This window comes from Carassius auratus, chromosome 14, assembly GCF_003368295.1.
Source record: "Carassius auratus strain Wakin chromosome 14, ASM336829v1, whole genome shotgun sequence".
Lineage (NCBI taxonomy): Eukaryota > Metazoa > Chordata > Actinopteri > Cypriniformes > Cyprinidae > Carassius > Carassius auratus.
In genome coordinates this window covers 25,828,828-25,846,680 of record NC_039256.1, presented here as the reverse complement: position 1 = coordinate 25,846,680, position 17,853 = coordinate 25,828,828, and the positions used below count along the sequence as shown (strand labels likewise).

The following is a 17,853-nucleotide window of genomic DNA, read 5'->3' as shown; positions in this document are numbered from 1 at the left end:
CCAGCATTTTTAATGAGGTTATACAGACTAGTAGCTCACATAATTACACGTTTGTGGGATAATTTATTGTTTACCAGCCGTTTGTCCTGGTGCTATGTCTTTAAAATATTATGATCAGCAATTTTAACCCCTCCTGTTGGTCTGCGTTTGTATTGCAGTGATTAATTATATTAAAGAACCCCAAGCAGGTGTATCTGCTTGAACAGCTCTGCAGTTTATTTATGATTTAAAGAGTTTTTTTTTTGTTGTTTCTAACTTTTTTCAAAGAATTTTACAAATCCCTTAAAAAAAAAAAAACTATGTGGAATACTTACTGATTGATCTTCTAATGACACGGTCTTCCTAACAGATTCAAACCCTCTCTGCTTTGTAAATGTATGGCTAAACCAGCACTAAGTGTCATGTGCTCTGAGTGTGCTACATTGAGTTTCGCTCTCGTGTTTTATCTGTCTTGTGTGCGATCATCGCTTGCCTGTGGTTTCCTCTACTGTTCCATGGAATAGAGAAGTATTCCTCTTTTCTTCACGCCTCCACCTGTCGCCAGTTTCTTCTTCTCTTCGGCTGTCTGTCGAGATGATACCCTGGCCCCGCCCTCAACAGAAAATGACCCCTCCCCCTTTTACTCTGTTAACAGAAGAGTGGTTTATTGTTGCCAGCTTCGGCGTCCTCTCTGCTCTCACACTTTGCTACATGATCATCAGAGCCACTGCCATCGCCCCCACCCATGAGTGAGTATTATGGATATTCTTTTTCAAAGTTTTCAGATTGTCACAGCATCACTAAACACATTTAGTATCTACTGCACAGCATGATCTCTCACATTAGTGTGCTACTAAATTAATGCACTACTTTTCTATAAGTAAATATAAAGTGTCAGTATTATTTAGCTGTAAGGGCTGTGGAATCTTTAAATTTGTTTGATCAAATTTGATTGTATATATAACAACAACCCAGTGATACTTTAGTACTATTAAGATACTATTAAAGTTTTATTTACATTTCTAATTTAATTTAGTTTTGTAAAAAAAGTAGTGCCCACATCTAAAGTAGTTGTTTATTTCCATGTGCCTCACATCAGTGCTTGTTAAATGTGTTTTTTTCTTTACTTTTGTCTTTTGCAGACTGAAGTTGGAATGAAGATATTTTTGTGGCGTCCTCATTTCTAAAACCGAAATGCATCCTGAAAAATAAAGTCGTGGATTTCAGACACTTGCATTTGTTATTAGTTAACTTTCACCTCTTGCACATTCAGAGCTTTTCACTGGATGATATAGCTGATGAACTTCCTGTTTTACTCAATTTGCAGTATTAAAGCCATTTTTAGTTTCATTTTAGATTAATAGTGTTTTGCATTAATGTCTTTTACATGTGTATCATTTTTTTTTTTCAAATCTTTTGGTTTGTCTTTGATTGTGAATTACATTTTTTTAATGACATTTGTGTATTAAAATTGCTTTGTGCAAAAATCGTTGTTGTGATTTTTACTAAGTTAGTAGTTACTAGTACTAATTGTATTCCTTGATACTGTTTTGATGCTTCTGTCTCTAGTTTTTGTTTCCTGTGGCGAGACTCCTGAATCAAATTTTTACTCTCAGACCAGCAACATCCATCATGTCACATTTTTACTGGACATACAGTATTGAATTTTTGTGGCATATACAGTTTATTTCAGTAGTGCTTTACAGTAAGTCAAACCAAGAGCACTAAAAATACTGTAATAAATCTATGAGGACAGATTGTGTTTTGTATCAGCCTAACATTTAATGCAGTGGGATAGGGATTGTGTAACTTAAGGTCAGGTCTGTTCTGCACCACCAGAGTTTAGCTGGAAACTAAACACATGAACAAGCTAATGAAGGATTACTTGATGGAGTGAAGTGTATTATTATGTAATAGACATTATTAGGCTGCTGTCTTTGAGTCTATAATCAAATTATAACAATAAAATGAGAATACAATATCCAGCATATTACTGTACATTTTTATATTAATTATATTTATTTACTCACCTGTGGGTTACATAATTGTTTTACATACATATGGTGTATTATGAAATAGTTTAATAATAGCTGATTTTATGGAACAGCACATCCACATGTTTGTCTTAACAGTCTGCAATTCACACAGTTTTTATAGTTTTTCGTATTTGTATGATAATAACCAAATCTTGGATTCAAAATTTTTGTCAACTTGTTTTCTTATTTAGCACAGGTTTTATTTTTATTTTTGTAACTGATTTGCCATATACCTCATTGATCTGTGCTTATGCACCTTAGTTTCTGAGTAAAAAAACGAAACATTATTAAAGGTAAGTTTGGAGAAAGTTATTTTTAACAAAAGGTAAGAAGGCGGTGGTAAAATGTACAGAAATAATCTAAAGTTTTTGGGAAGTTGTTATGCCCTGTGTGAGCAAATTCAATACATTTTAGTCTAATGCAATTTATTAGCATTTTCAGGTAAAAATGACAACATGAGGGTTAAATCAGGGTGCTGTATATTCACAAAACACCCAAACACTTTCATAAAAGAAATTCACTGAGAAGCTTGTTGGTAATTAATTGGTCTGGTGTCAAGGACATTATAAAGTGTCGATTACACGTAACTGACCGACATTGATTTTGTGCTGAGATGAAATGTCAGATTTGAGCACATCCTTTATGGAGGAGATAAACAAATCTTTGCAGTCAGCAGGAGCCACATGTTAAATATTTTATTAACATTGAGAAGAATCATACCTTCTTTCATCTATCTCATTTCTGCCCCCCTGCTGTACACAAAACAGAGTATTACAACAAATGTCTCAATCTAACCCCATCATTTTTGTTGTTTGTCTGTTTTCAGGCGGTCATTTCTTCAACCGTAATTCTGTGTCTCCGCGCAGCGTCGCCTGTGAGATGGAGCTCCCAGACATCCAGGCATCACTGGACATGTACGACGACAACAAATCCTGAGGACACGCACCTCCTCCTCCTCCTCCACCTCCAGCCCATTCCTCCATCATCCTCTCCCCGAGCCCAGACTGTGGGGGACGATCTTTATGAGTGTGCAGTGGAGTATTGACAGTGAGCACACTGACTCTGGCGATAAACTCTACCACTGTAGAATGATCGGTCGCCTCAAGTGGACGTGATTGGACTATTGCACCATCATCAGCCTCCTTACACTTTTACACATACCTTTTCTCTTACTTTTTGAAAGACTATTTCAAAAGACATCTTTTGACAGACGGCTGTGGGAAGTACCTCTTAGTTCATTTCTCTGGTCTCCTCAGTTAGCCACAAATTTTGTGTCGAATGTTGTCTCGTGTATGTAATTTGCTGACCGTTTTTAAGTTCTCATGCATAATATTGTTCCAGATGGGGAAAGCTCTTCTCTCGTGGACAAGCGTGAAAGCAGGATCAGAAACCGAGCTTTTATAGAAGGGCTGTCTGCTTTGTATCTCTGCTTTTGTAGCTAAACAAGATGCAAACGAACTCGTCCTTCATCTGCTGAAATGCTGCAGCTCCATGTTTAGCGCTGTCCCATTAGCACTCGAAACTCTTCGACGAATCACCGTTATACTTCCTTGTAGAAATATATACAGTATTTCTCTGTACATAGAAGGAAAATGTTTTAAACGTATTTAAAGAAAATCCTATGGAATACCTACAGCGAATACTAATCAGTTCCAAGCAAGGGGACCTAATATATATATATGAATATATACAGTATTTGCATATAATAATTAATATCTCTCTCTCTCTCTCTCTCTCTCTCTCTCTCAAGTGGCCTCTTAGCACAGTTTATCTTTCCTGGATCTTGTCCGTGCAAAAGAGTGTCTGTCTCTTTTGTGTTCTCGTTTTTGGGGGATAGTATTGTGACCATGCTGAGATCAGTTTTGTTTTCTGTCATATTTGGTTGCAGTCAGGAAATGGCTGAAGCTCTATTCTCAGACACTCAGTGAGTAAATGTGGGTCATGATATGGGCTACCTATGTTACATACTGCCTCAGCATTAAACTTGTCATAATTGTCTATACTGCTTGCTTTCTTTGGGTGAGGTTTAAATTCTACACAAATAGCACAAATCAGTGTTATATTAAGTCATTAGTATTTTGAATTAGCTTTTTTTTTCATTAGAATTGTAGTTTTAGTAAATATGATTTTGTAATATATATGTATACATAGAGTAGCTTTATTTTTTATTAATATTTAGGACTTTTTATGCATTTTATTTCGGTTAGTTGCCAAGGCTACATTTTCATTTACATTTCTAATATTCATTTAAAAATGTAATCCAATGTTTACATTTCATTTTATTGCAGGTTGACTTATTTTAATTAAAAGCTAGTTTATTTATTTATTTTATTTTTTTAGTTAACAATAACAACACTGACATAGATGGATGGGCAAATAAACTCTGTTGGGGCACCGGCCATAATGGAATAAATTTGTTCCAATCTGAACAAAAGAGGGTAAAAAAAAGAGCTAATTGGATTTTTATAAAGGCAAACATAGTTAAATATTAAATACTGATATAAATATTAAATTATGTGTATTTTTGGCATATTTATTATTATTATATAAATATTTATATATAAATAGTCGAATAGTCAAATATATAGTCGAGCTGGTGAAATTGGGACAGTAAAAATAAAGCATCACTCCTTAGATTAAATACTACTTAATTACTATAACATTTACAATTTAATGTAATTATAAACAGCTTCACAATTAAACAAAATAAAAAATATATATATATATATATATATATATATATATATATATATATATATATATACTTTTTTTATGACTTTCTATGGATGTATTTTGGTCTCCTTTGGTAATTGGTCGCCTTCTATTGTAAAAAAAAAAAAAAACTATTAAAGTCCCAAAAAAGTCAAATTTTTTATGGTTTTAATGGTTAAAAGCTGATGGTTTGTAATGTGTGCAATATTATTTGTAGTGGAAACCGTTAGAACTTCTGTTATGGTTTCTATTGTTGTTGTTTGTTTGTTTGTTTGTTTGTTTGTTTGTTTTTCAGCAGGTAAAGGAGTAACCCATGGGCACCATTGAGTGTGATCTTTAGCTTCTTGGAAAGCCTTAGGAAAACTTGCTTTCGAATTTAATTAGACGCTACAGTATTAATTTCATGTTATTCAGTTTAGTGTGTATAACCTTTTCGTCTGTGATTCATTGGTGATTTATTTTCACGTTTGAAGAGTCCGTTTATCTCAGGTAATTTTTGTTCATCCGCCGCGAGAGGGCGATAGAGCCCTCTGATCTGCTGCAGGAAATAGCCGAGAGCAGAAATGAAAGTTGTTTAGGTGTACACAATTATTAACTGAACGTTTACTAATGACTCTATTTAAATGGCGTTTATTTTAACATTAGTTGCTTTGATAATTTACCATGAACTGCTCACGGGATCCAACAGCGTCGAACTAACCAGAAAAAATCTGACGGACGGAGAACGACTGAAGACGTTTCAGCGAGGACATGAAAACATTGAACACTATCAAAGACGGCTTCATTTTCAGGTACATTTAGTCTATTAAATAAAATATAGTAATAGTATATATAAAATATAGCTAAGCATTAAATACGATAAGTATGTGTTTTAAAACCTAGTGGACTGCCTTAGTAGACACTGTAGTAGCTCTAGGCGTCATAGCAAATACAGTTTAATGCGCCTTGGGTGCCTAGAAATGTTGTCTACTTAGGCAGCTTACTCGGTTTTGAGAGACAGACAATAACTAGCTGATTAAAACCATAAAGTAAATGTACAGCTACTACTTGTCTCAATATAAAATATGACTTTTACGGAACATTATATATGTAGGCAATGCCAGTAATTTCTGTCATGTGATGTGACATATTTCCTCATCTCACCTGTTGTTCAAGGGCTCTTGTTTTGTCTGATTGTAGAACTCCCTCAAGAGACAAGCCTTTCTGAATTCAGTACTGGAGAGATCAAACCAGTCTGCACGTTATGGCATCAACCAGTTCTCAGACTTATCTCCACAGCAATTCAAAGGTGACTATATGCAGGTTATGGATGCTTACAGATGAATGCACGTTGTGTGATGTCATCTAGCATGTCTCATTTATTCTCAGAGCGATATCTGACAGCCCGGACTGAGACGACTCCAAAGTTTGACCCCTCTAGGACTGGAATTCAAGTTAAGAACAGTTATCCACCCAAGTTTGATTGGAGGGACCATGGAATTGTCGGACCAGTCCGAAACCAGGAGTCGGTATGGCGTTGATATTAAGACTAGGGTTTACTTGTGATCTTTTTCCACTCATGCAAATGCTCAAAACATTTTTTTTCTTACTGTGTGCACGTTATAGTTAGGTTTACTCTGCATTTCTTCTTGCGTTTTCATCTAGTGTGGAGGATGCTGGGCCTTCAGTGTGGTGGAGGCCATTGAAACGGTATCTGCTAAAGATGGTGGGAAACTGCAGCAGCTCAGTGTGCAGCAGGTTATAGACTGCTCTTATGAAAACGAGGGCTGCAATGGCGGATCTCCTGTTGGAGCTCTGGATTGGTTGGCACAGGTGCTGTCATCCGCTTTCTCTTTTTCTTGTGATGATATAACTGGGAGAGGTTAAATAATGTTTATTGTTATTGATAATGCAATCACAGCCATAAATTTTGATGGTTTGGATACCTCTTTCCAAAATGTTTTCGACATTGATAATAATTAGAAATTTTTATTGAGCACCAAATCGGCATATAAGATTCATTTCTGAAGGATTAACACTGAGACTAGAGAAATGGCTGCCTATCTCTCCCTCTCTCTCTCTCTCTCTCTTTGTGTATATATGTATATGTGTATATACTGTATATGGACCATGGAAAACAAAATCAGTCACAAGAGTCAGTTTTTATTTATATACAGTTTTTTTTCTTTTAATACATCATCTGCTTAACAAACAATCTTTGATGTATGGTTTGTTAAGATAGGACAATATGAAATAAAACAATTTAATGTGAAAATCTGGAATCTGAGGGTGCAAAAAAAGTCCAAATATTGAGGAAAAGCTCCTTTAAAGTTGTCCAAATGAAGCCCTTAGCAATGCATATTACTACTCAAAAAATGTTGATATATTTATGGTTGTAAATTTATAAAGTATCTTCATGGAACATGATCTTTACTTAATATCCTAATGATTTTTAGCATAAAAGAAAAATAGATAATTTTAACCTATACAATGTTTTGTTGGCTATTGCTACAAATATACCTGTGCTACTTGGTTGGTTTTGTAGTCCAGGTTCACATATAATAATATTATTAAAATAGAAAACATTTATTTTAAATTGTGACAATATTTCACAATATTACAGTTCTTTCTTCAATTTTGATTAAAAAAATCTTACAGCCCCCGAACTTTTAAACCGTTTTGCAACAAAGTTTATACAGGTTATTATTATCACCCTATAATCATTATTTTTACATTTGCAAACAAGACTCTTACAGCTGATTAAAAGCAGTAATTATGTTGGACAGATCTGTTATATGTGTTGTGAAGTGCACATTCTATGCTTTTAAATTACACCTTTTTTTGAGAAGATTCTTAATTAGTATTTTAGTAAGGGTGTTAATTCATTAGCTGGCTGCAGCAGTTTTGAGAGGGTTAAAACATGAAAGTGAAAAAAAAAAAAAAAAGAATTGGTCTGTTCCAGCCACAACAAGCTGCTGATCAAAGGTGTTTATCATCCCAGAAATTCCATTGGCACATTCTGTTTTGTGTATCCTTTTTCAGACCAAACTGAAGTTGGTGAATGAGGCGGAGTATCCCTTCAAAGACATGGCTGGGATCTGCCAGTTCTTTCCTCAGTCTCACGCTGGAGTGACAGTGAGGAATTACTCAGCTTATGACTTCAGGTAATGGATGTAGCATGCAGATGGCTTGAGCTTTGCAGTGTAGACCTCATGTACTATTAAAACTCAAGGTTGAAGTTTGTCGGGATGTGGGCCAAGGTTTTATGTTTACTCATCTGTTCTTGTCAACTCTGTTTGCAACTTAGGGTCAGGTGCTGAACGGCCACTGACTGTACACTCACAAAGCCCACGTAATGCTGGTCAAATACACAACCAAGCACTTCTGACCTGTGCTTCGTTGTCTTACATTTGTGTCAGATGTCACTCTGTCATGTTTTCTTATTAGGATGATCCATGGTTTGGTTTCAAAAATGACAGTCTTTCAAACTTTCTATTAATCTAAGAATCCTGAAAGCTATGTTTTAAAGTTAAAATGATCAACAATCAATGTTGATATTAAATAATAATAATCTTGAACACCCAAACAGCATATAAGGATGATTTCTGAGTGGTGTGACTCTAAAGACTGGAGTAATGATGCTGAACATTCAGCTTTACAGGAATAAATTGAAGTTGAAAATACTGTGTATTGAAATAGAAAATAGTTATTTTAAATTGTGCAGTATTTTTGAGTTCAATTTGGAAATCAATCAAGTAATCAATTAAGTCAATCTAAGTATTGTGTGCAGAGTCCCATGGGATTGTTCCAGTTGAAGACCCCTTTATTTTTGTTTAGTGATCGTTGTTCATAAGTCCCTTGTTTGTCCTGAACAGTTAAACTGCCTGCTGTTCTTCAGAAAAAGAATGGTTTTCCAGCCTTTCTGTGCATTTGAACGCTTTCCAACAATGACTGTATGATTTTGAGATCCATCTGTTCACACTGAGGACAGCATTTGACTTCAACTGTATGTTGCGGTAGTGGACAGGAGGAGGTGATGAAGAGTGTGCTGGTGGAGTCGGGTCCTCTCGTTGTCATTGTGGATGCCATCAGCTGGCAGGATTACCTGGGTGGCATCATTCAGCACCACTGCTCCAGCCACAACGCTAACCATGCTGTCCTGATCACTGGTTATGATACCACAGGTACACACACACAGACACGGGCGGTTAAACACTCTTTACTTGTGCCTCGGAGCATATAAAGGTTCAGAGCGCTGGCCTTCACGGATTACGTCCTGTCAAGGGCACAAAATTGAGCCGACACTGGCAAACACTGGCTGTGCGCCAACATCCTGATGTGTCTGCACTATAATCAGCAAGCTGTCCGCAGCATTTATCCTCTGCCATGATTTGTTTTCTCTTGTTTGTTTACTAGTTTAAATTAGGTACTTTCAGGGTAAAGTAGAGAAATGGATGCCAAAACTGTTACTGCTAGCTTTATTAATCATGTAGAATGACTTGTTATTAATCATTTACCATTTGGGGGTATATTTTCAATGATGTGTCTTCATATTTTGTTACAGGGGAAGTGCCATATTGGATAGTACGCAATTCATGGGGGACCTCGTGGGGTGACAATGGATATGCTTACATAAGAATAGGGAATGACATGTGTGGTAAGTTTATATAGTGACCCACTTTTAATGCCTTTTTTGCCTTGTTGACAGTCACAGTGACACTCGCAATGCTGCTGTGAGGCATTGTGTGCGTTCATAAATATTCATGAAATGTTTGGACGTTGGCAAACAGTCAGTACTGTTTGTAATGTAAAAATCGAATCATAAATGCTTAGTTGATCATCTTTAAATTCATATCAGATGATTTAGAAATGAAGTAGCGATGTTATTTTGAAGACATGACCTTGTTTGTCGGTTGCTTTGAATGACTCTGTGCAATGTCAGATGTCAATCAACAGCCAGTCTTTCTCTTTTCCCAGGCATTGCGGACAACGTTGCTGCTGTTTTTGTGTAATTGTCAATAATCTTTGTACTTCTGTGAAAAGACCGTGGCAGATCAACATTTAAAAATATCACCCTCAGGATGGAAATCATCCGGTGTTGCCGATGAGAACTGGAAAGATTCTCATGGGGATGTGGATAACAAATCCTGTTGCCTCTCCAATGCAAAACAACGCAAGTACGCTGCTATTAGAGCTAATACACCACATTCCTAATCCCAGCCACTGTAGCCCAAAATAATCACAGTCAGAGCCGGATTCTATTTTAGTTATGCAACACACGCCGTCTGGATTTGTCCAGAAGGATGTTTTAGTCTGTAGAAAACAATGTTAGTGAATACAAGTGCTCAACTGAACACGTATTGTATTGTGACATTGCACTGATATAGGACACAAGTGAACACTTCTGCAAAAATGTGAAAATATTATTATACATGAATACTGATTACAACCCTAAGAGTTTTGAAAGAAAACATGCTTATTACTACAGTATGTACCAGATATTAAAAATGTCTGCTTTTATAAACATTTTTAACTACAATGTTTCTGTTTTACAGTTTTGCATTTGCTAATGCATTTTAAAAAGAATCAGAAATGATCACGTATAGTATATAACTATCTACAAATCTAACTCTAGCACTCTATTCTAATTCTGTTCTTAAAAGAAGCATGTCTGTTTTAGACTTGCACTCTTTTTACTAACTGCTTGTTTTATTTAAAAAAAAAGAAGAAACTAACACTAGGCTCTAATCTTTTTTTTATTCTATTTGTTTTCTTTTTTATTTATTATACAATAAACAAAAGGAAAAACGTCCCGTAAAACTAGCTTGTTCTATTTTTTTTTTCCTATTCTATCTTTTTATCATTTTTTTTTTTTGTTTTCTTTTTATTATATAATTTTAAAAACCTTGCTATGTGTACTGCATTAAGCTTACTTTTGTTGATTTTGATTGCTTCTATTGTCCTCATTTGTAAGTCGCTTTGGATAAAAGCGTCTGCTAAATGTAAATATATGACCTTGGACCACAAAACCAGTCTTCAGTCGATGGGGTATATTTTTTAGCAATAGCCAAAAAAAAAAAAAAAGATATTTTGTAGATGTCATACAGTAAATATATCAAAACTTAATTTCTGATTAATAATATGCATTGCTAAGAATACATTTGGACGACTTAAAAAGCAATTTTCTCAGTATTTAGATTTCTTTCTTTTTTATTTTGCACCATCAGATTCCAGATTTTCAAATAGATGCATCTCGACCAAATATTGTCCGATCCTAATAAACCATGCATCAATGGAAAGCTTTTTTATTCAGCTTACAGATACATCTATCTATATCTAAATCTCAATAAAAACAATTTGACACTTTTGTGATCCAGAGTCACATATAAACCCTATTCTATCTAAAGTTTACATTTTGACAAAAAACATTTTTTTTTTCAAATAAACAAGACGTTTCTCTATATGTGTGTATTTTATTTACAAAATGGAAATCAGTTTATTACATATTAAAATATATTATATTGACAGTATATACACAAGTGCATCAACAGTTTTACTGATGTAGATATTTTGTTGACACTGTTGTTAAATTGACTTTTCATATTCAAAACTTTTCAATTCATATTCTAGAACTTCTGTTAAATCAGCACAACTTTGTATCCTCTTATTCTGTCATTTAAAAAGTTTTTGGTGGCATAAATCTTGGTGATGGGAAGCGTTTTTCTTCTTCTGTATACCTCCTTTCCTCATCCCTCCATCTGTTTAGTCTGAGTCATCGCTGCTGCTGCTGCAGTAGGAGCTGTCGCAGCATTCAGCCATGTACAGGAAGCGGTGCTCACTCGGGTCCAGCTTGGGAACCCACTCTCTCGGGACCAGGAAGGTGGCCAGGTTAAACAGATCCACAAACACCTTGTAGCGATCACTGGCAAAACATACATAAGGCCTATCAATACATCCTGTTCTTGTTTTAAAGTGGTTTTTGTTTAGTAGAAGGAATATTGCTGCCAATTCACATCTTTCCAGCATTGTGTTTCACATGGATAATTCCAATAAATGCATGAATTATGAGCGTTTCATCTGAAGGCTGGGTTTGTCCCAGATTATTTGGCCTACCTGACAGTGGAGCGCAGGTACTGATAGCCTGATGAGCCACCCGTGCCGTCTTTACTGCCAATCATTCTGTGCACCATACACACATGGTTGTCTAGGGGAAAATTCCTGCTATAAATTATTCAGGAAGTAAAATTGATATGCAAGTGTTATCTTTTATTCAGTGTTGTTGACACTCCTAATAGGCTTTGCCCCACAGGGTGTTTTAGGTCCGGTTTATTTGTTGTTCTGATGCTTTGTGCTTTCAGTGGTGTCACATACATCTCCATTTTGTCATGAGGGTGTCGATGTCCATCAGAGATGTCAGGAGCTGGAAAGGAACCTGAAATCGAGGCTCCTCCCTGAGAGCAGATGGCAATAAGTAGAATTACAAATGAGCTTTCAGAAAACATTTTCAGGAAAAGTACCATGGTATTCTTTTGAGTGGAGTATCATGTAAGTAGTAAATAAATGGCAAGTATCATTCAGTACCATGACATATATCAAGAAGTGCCATATTAAATCATATTAAAACTATATTTATAAATATTAAGGTAATGTTTTGTAGCATCTTTCAGACAAGAGAGTCAAATGTGACTTGGGTTGGTTTTCAAATATGTAAGTTTCAAACACTACAGGAATACCAATAACATGAACTAACAATTAACATTTGTCCTGGTTAATGTTAATTTCAAAATACAGTTCTATATATTTTTTTACACACACACACACGTATAGGCTATATATATATATATAAAGGAATCCCAGGCCGTATCATGTTGACGTCAACATAAAACATTAGCATATTGTCCGCCCACTTGTTGGTCTTTTCGTGTTGGTCTGAATGCAAATGCAAGTTCATTCTTTGCCACTAAGTGCTGCTTTTTAGAGCGGTAAAATATCGGTTTCCCTGGTAACGCTGTACACAAAGCAGCACTGGCTCACAAACGTTGCTTTATCAGCATTACAGGCATAATATAATGAAATTGAGACCAATCACCGCAGATTAGCGACACGCAAAGAAAGGGTTTGAGAAAATGAGTCGTTAAAAGAATCGTTTGGACGTCGTTGATCAAAGAAGGTAAAAAATAAATGCATATTATAAGACAATGAATGTGTTTTTTGACCTCGCATGTATGTCGACCTGTTGTTGGGGACTCCCAAAACCAAAATATGTAATTTTCATTACACTTCCATAATAGTGGCACTTTAAATTGGTCGAAAGCGACAGTTAAAAAACGTAGGCCTATATTGTTCCAAAAGATTTGTACAGTAGGAAAATGATGTTCTTTTGAACTTTCATCAAAGAACCCTGAGAATTATTTCACAACTGATGATAAGACATGTTTCTTGGAAGAACAGATCGGTATTAGAAAGATTTCTGAAGGATCATGACACTGAAGACTGGAGAAATGGCTGATGGCTATGCCGTCACAGAAATAAATAATATTTTAACATATATTGAAATAGAAAACAGTTATTTAAAATTTACAAATATTTCACAATACTACCATTATCTCTGTTCTTTTTTTTATTTTTTATTTTCTTTTATTTTAAGGAAGCCTTGTTGAGTCCTAGAACAGCATGTTTGAACTGATTTGGTGATTAAATGAGCAGGTGGTCCTGCAGATAGATGTAGATGTACCTGTAGAAGTAGATCATCAGTGCTCCTTGCAGTGCTTTATAAGACAGCTTCCTCTGACCTGCACAGACAGAAGATATTCACTTGTACCAAAGGATGTGTCACTTGACACTGTATCTCTGCAGCGTCTCGAGAGCTTTGCTGACCTGTGCTTACTAAGTGATCATGTCTTTTCTCATCAAAGAGCGATAAGAAAATATCTCTCTGCTTACTGAGCTCGGCCATCATCTCCTCTTTCATCTCGGAGGCTGTTTTTTTCTATTAAGAGGAAACAAGAGTTGTCACTGACGTAAGCATGCCACAGAATTATCCAGGGATCCTCCACATACCTCTATTTTTTCCTTCTCTTTCCTGAACCCCTCAAAAATACTGCTTTCCAGTTTCCCCCAAAAATGAAAGCCATCTTCCTCCAAGCCGGGCGTTCTCTCCAGCCATTGCTAGAAAGTATTGAGAGTGCTTATGAGAAATGTTAATCAGCAGCTTGCCGTCTGTTAGATGAATCCTGACTTGATATATAAATTGGCTACGTAACCTATTCCTCTCTGAATACCAATAACCTGCAATGAAATCCAGTAAGTTATGGTTCTTGTGCTGAATTTCATTGATTAATACAGTATTCATGACTTCACAGCTAATATTTCATCTTATAATGTCATTTCCCTCAGGTTTACCTCCACTAGCTGCAGCAGCGTGGGCTCCTGCTCTGAATGGAGGAGCAGCTCACTTTCCCGGTCACGGAAATTGTCCCGATAATGCCTTCTGTTGTAGGGGACCCTCTGGTTGTGCGGGACCCCAATCTTGTTTTCCAACAATCGAAACTGCAGACTCTGGAAGCCTGAAGCAGGTGAGAGATATTCCCTGTGCGCACACACACACACACACACACACACACACACAGAAAAACGCAGGTCAATCGAGCTAAATGCAATTATGCTAAACACTGCCATTGATTTTGATTTAACAAATTAGTGCCATCTAATGCTTGTTTACTAAGTTAGCTATCTCCAATCTCTTGAGTGTTAGCACATTTCCAACAGCAAGTTTGCACAGGAAATGTAATACTTGTTTTCAGCAGTTGTTTGGCAGTGAGACTCGAATTAATGAGAAATATATCCACCTTACCTGAAGTCATAGAAGTCTAAGGCAGTCATGGTTTCCAGAACAGCGAACTGGTCAAGCAGCAATCTGAATATCATCACAATCCTGTGGATGCGAGTGTTGACCTTGAGCATGTTTCGCTCGTCACGTACCTGAGGAAATATGAAGTACACTTAGACTCATTTCCAGCAGTCTTTATAATGTCCCTGACACATGACATTAACTAGAGAAGTGTCTTAAAGTAGACTGAAGGTGGCAGCCTCAAGCTGCAGAGCACATCCTTTCTTTGAACTGAACTACGTACATCAGAAAACTGAAGGTTTGGGCTGTTCATCTTTGTCCTGAAAGCCCCCAAACAATAAATGAACTGATTTTTTTTTTTTATTAGGTTTAGAAGCATGCATATGTGGCGCTTTGACAAGAATCCCAAATATCCTTAAAAAATGAGAAGTAATATAAAAAACAAAACACTAGTTTTTAAACATTTTAATAGTTGTATTCAACAATGACGAAATAATGACATTTACAAGGTTAAAAAAGATTTTTGTACCATTCTTTTGAACTTTCTATTCATCAAAGAATCCTGAAAAAAATATATAACTTTTTCCACGGTAATATTACGAAGCCCAACTGTTTTCAGTGTTGTTGATAATAATAATAAATGTTTCTTGAGCATAAATTGGCATATTACATTGATTAATACTGAAGACTGGAGGAATGACTGCTGGAAATTCAGCCTTTACCATAATATATATTAAAACAGAAAGCATTTATTTTCACAATATTTCACAATATTACAGCTTTAGCGAACATAAGAGACTTCTTACAAAAAAATCCTACCAGCCGTACTTTTGAATGCTAATGCAGAAAAGCACAAAATAAAAGATAATCACATTCAGATAATTGCCCTGGTTCTGTCTGAATTGGTGTCTTATTTAGAGATTTTTATGAAAACCATTTATCATCTCTCGCTAATCTCTTCTTTGTGCCCTGTCAGCCTTGAACCTTCATTAGATGGAACATTCTCCTAAAAAATGATCTTTGACCAATTTTTAATAGGTGACTTATTAAATCTTAATCGTGTTACACTGATTCAAAGCAGGCCCATTCAAGTTAGGGAGCTAAAGCTGTTAACTGCAGCTGTTCTCGAGTCTTCATGTTTGAGGATACTCACATGTCCACTGATGAAGATTTCTCTCACTGAGTCCAGCTCCCACAGAACTTGTTTAAACCACAGTTCATATGCTGCAATGCATGGAATGAGTTAATCATTTCCTCAGGTTACATGTGAAAAGTCATTACATTCCAAGGTAAATGTGCTGAGGTGCAGTGCCACTGAACTCCAAGGTCATGGAAGTTGTTACATTTCAGCGTGTATTTATTTGTGTACGTGTTATGAGCATGAGTTTGAGTAATGCTGTGGTAGATGCTTGATTGTGATGTTAAATCAGTTACAGAACACAGGTTTTGTTCAGCTATATGTTGTTTTTGAGTTAATCTTAGCTATTTTTGTCTGCGGTGAAACTTGTCAACTTTCAGCTTTCTTAAACAGGGAAATGTGTCGTGTTTTTGGAGCGTTCATTGGAGAGAGGCTAAGACTGATTTGCCCGAAGGCTGTTTAGCGTTTGTTTGGCTCACCTTGATGTGTGACGATGAACAGATGTTCGTCATGGATCTTGTTTCCCTTCAGCTCACTTTGAAGCACCTGAGATGTCACTATTTTATCCAGCTGGGGATGAGAGAACATTTTTTGTTTCATGGAAAGCAAGCCAAAAAAAAGTCTGAAATTACCATTTTTTGAATTAGAACATAAAACGGAGTAGTTCACTATTTGCCATTAAAATCTGAAATGCATGCATTCCCCAGTGTTAATTAATTTGGCAACTAAGGAAGAACATACAGACCATTATAATAAACTTGAGATTCCAGGGCTGCCGGCCAATTAATCATGAACTATTTTAGGAGAAGCTATGCTTTATGCTTATTAAAAATATATCATTAATAAGCATGAGCTAATGTGTAGTTTACCTGCAGATAGTCACCGTACATAATACCTCCTTTGCTGGCCTTATTAACTCCAGTCTGAGAATCATCATTCTCATCTTCTTTCAGATGCTGCTTACTGCTTGACCTGTATTTTCATCAAATGCATCAACAGCAAATACACATTTCATTTTGTCTTCTGATTTCAGATATGGCAGAAACATGATCTTGAAGAATTGTGGCTTTGAGAGTATCATTGCATAATTTCAATGATCTAAATATGTTGAAAGCTTACACAAATTTCTTCTGAAAATAAGGACATCCACTCATGGCTGAAATATGAGACGAGCTGGATTGTTTTCTTTCCCTCCACTTCAACAAGGCAGATCTCAAGGATGTTGAGACGGTTTATAAGGTTTCTGTCCATGCTGACTGACCAATCCCCTCCAGATCCATCCCACCTCCCTTCTGTCCATGTTCAACATACATCGTACTTTGTCTTTTTCTTATCTGAGGTGAAATCGAACTGAAACAGGCAAATTGAAACAGAACTTTGACTTCATAACATTATGAGCAGGGCTTTTGTACATAAACTGAACGTATGGGATCATGTCAGAGGGTTCAGATGGACCTAGGCAGTTGGATTTCAACAGCGCTCCTATATTGACTCCCAATAAAAATGACAGAATTATGTCTTATTTCTACTGGACAGTCTTTTTACAGTTTCTAGAAATGTTTATAGAACATTTTGACGTACTAGCATACTCCAATATAAACTTGAACTCATTATGTCCATTGAGTGTCAGTGTTAATTTAGCATACATGTATTTACTGTAATACTTTATTATTTTTTTTTGTACTAGTGTTTTTAATCCCTGAAGTTTGCCGTGCTAAATTTGGTTCTGTTGCACAAAATAATAATGTTTGATATTTGATTATGTCAGTGATCTGTTATGCACAAATAAATGTACCCGCTTACACTTTCCATTGTGCTTCTGTTTTAGGGTTTTGAAGATCAGTATCCATGTGCATTGGATGCAGAAGGAACGTTTGGCAGTCAACACGAATGGTGAGTCATGCGTCATTTGAATCGTTTGCATTCACTGAATCATTTCCGTGGACTCATTTATGCTTGTATTCTTGGAAAATCTTGTATGAGAGAATCTGGGATGATTAAACTGTTTATGGAGCCTTAGATGATCAGTCTTTGTCTAATGTGTAAATATACACGCTTTTCAGCTGAAATTGTGGGTAACAGGTGAACTCTGGCTGGCCAGAACAGATTGTGAAAGGTTATAGAGTTTGGAATGAGAGTCTGGGGATCCGATGTGTGTG

General features: G+C 36.1%; 3 protein-coding genes across 3 annotated transcripts in view; 2 read left to right on the top strand and 1 right to left on the bottom strand.

The window, feature by feature from the left end:
- LOC113113326 (E3 ubiquitin-protein ligase RNF130-like) overlaps positions 1 to 1,424 on the top strand; it is a 30,291-nt gene extending 28,867 nt beyond the window's left edge. Inside the window, exons 8-9 of the mRNA XM_026279444.1 lie at positions 635 to 728; positions 1,122 to 1,424. Coding sequence (XP_026135229.1) covers positions 635 to 728; positions 1,122 to 1,137 — 110 coding nt within the window. The 3' untranslated portion in view covers positions 1,138 to 1,424. The remainder of the gene's footprint in view (positions 1 to 634; positions 729 to 1,121) is intronic.
- A 3,734-nt stretch (positions 1,425 to 5,158) lies between these two features.
- ctso (cathepsin O) lies at positions 5,159 to 11,167 on the top strand. Its single transcript, XM_026280920.1, has 8 exons — positions 5,159 to 5,518; positions 5,907 to 6,015; positions 6,096 to 6,235; positions 6,372 to 6,539; positions 7,749 to 7,870; positions 8,727 to 8,890; positions 9,271 to 9,363; positions 9,684 to 11,167. The coding sequence occupies exons 1-8, from the start codon at positions 5,351 to 5,353 to the stop codon at positions 9,716 to 9,718; spliced, it is 999 nt and encodes a 332-aa protein (XP_026136705.1). The 5' UTR covers positions 5,159 to 5,350; the 3' UTR covers positions 9,719 to 11,167.
- On the bottom strand, positions 9,898 to 17,225 carry LOC113114138 (tryptophan 2,3-dioxygenase A-like). Its single transcript, XM_026280918.1, has 12 exons — positions 16,814 to 17,225; positions 16,564 to 16,666; positions 16,174 to 16,264; positions 15,710 to 15,780; positions 14,560 to 14,687; positions 14,109 to 14,295; positions 13,767 to 13,874; positions 13,584 to 13,695; positions 13,441 to 13,498; positions 12,078 to 12,157; positions 11,820 to 11,910; positions 9,898 to 11,628 (listed from the first exon to the last, which is right to left on the bottom strand). The coding sequence occupies exons 1-12, from the start codon at positions 16,846 to 16,848 to the stop codon at positions 11,469 to 11,471; spliced, it is 1,224 nt and encodes a 407-aa protein (XP_026136703.1). The 5' UTR covers positions 16,849 to 17,225; the 3' UTR covers positions 9,898 to 11,468.
- Between the last annotated feature and the right edge of the window lie 628 nt (positions 17,226 to 17,853).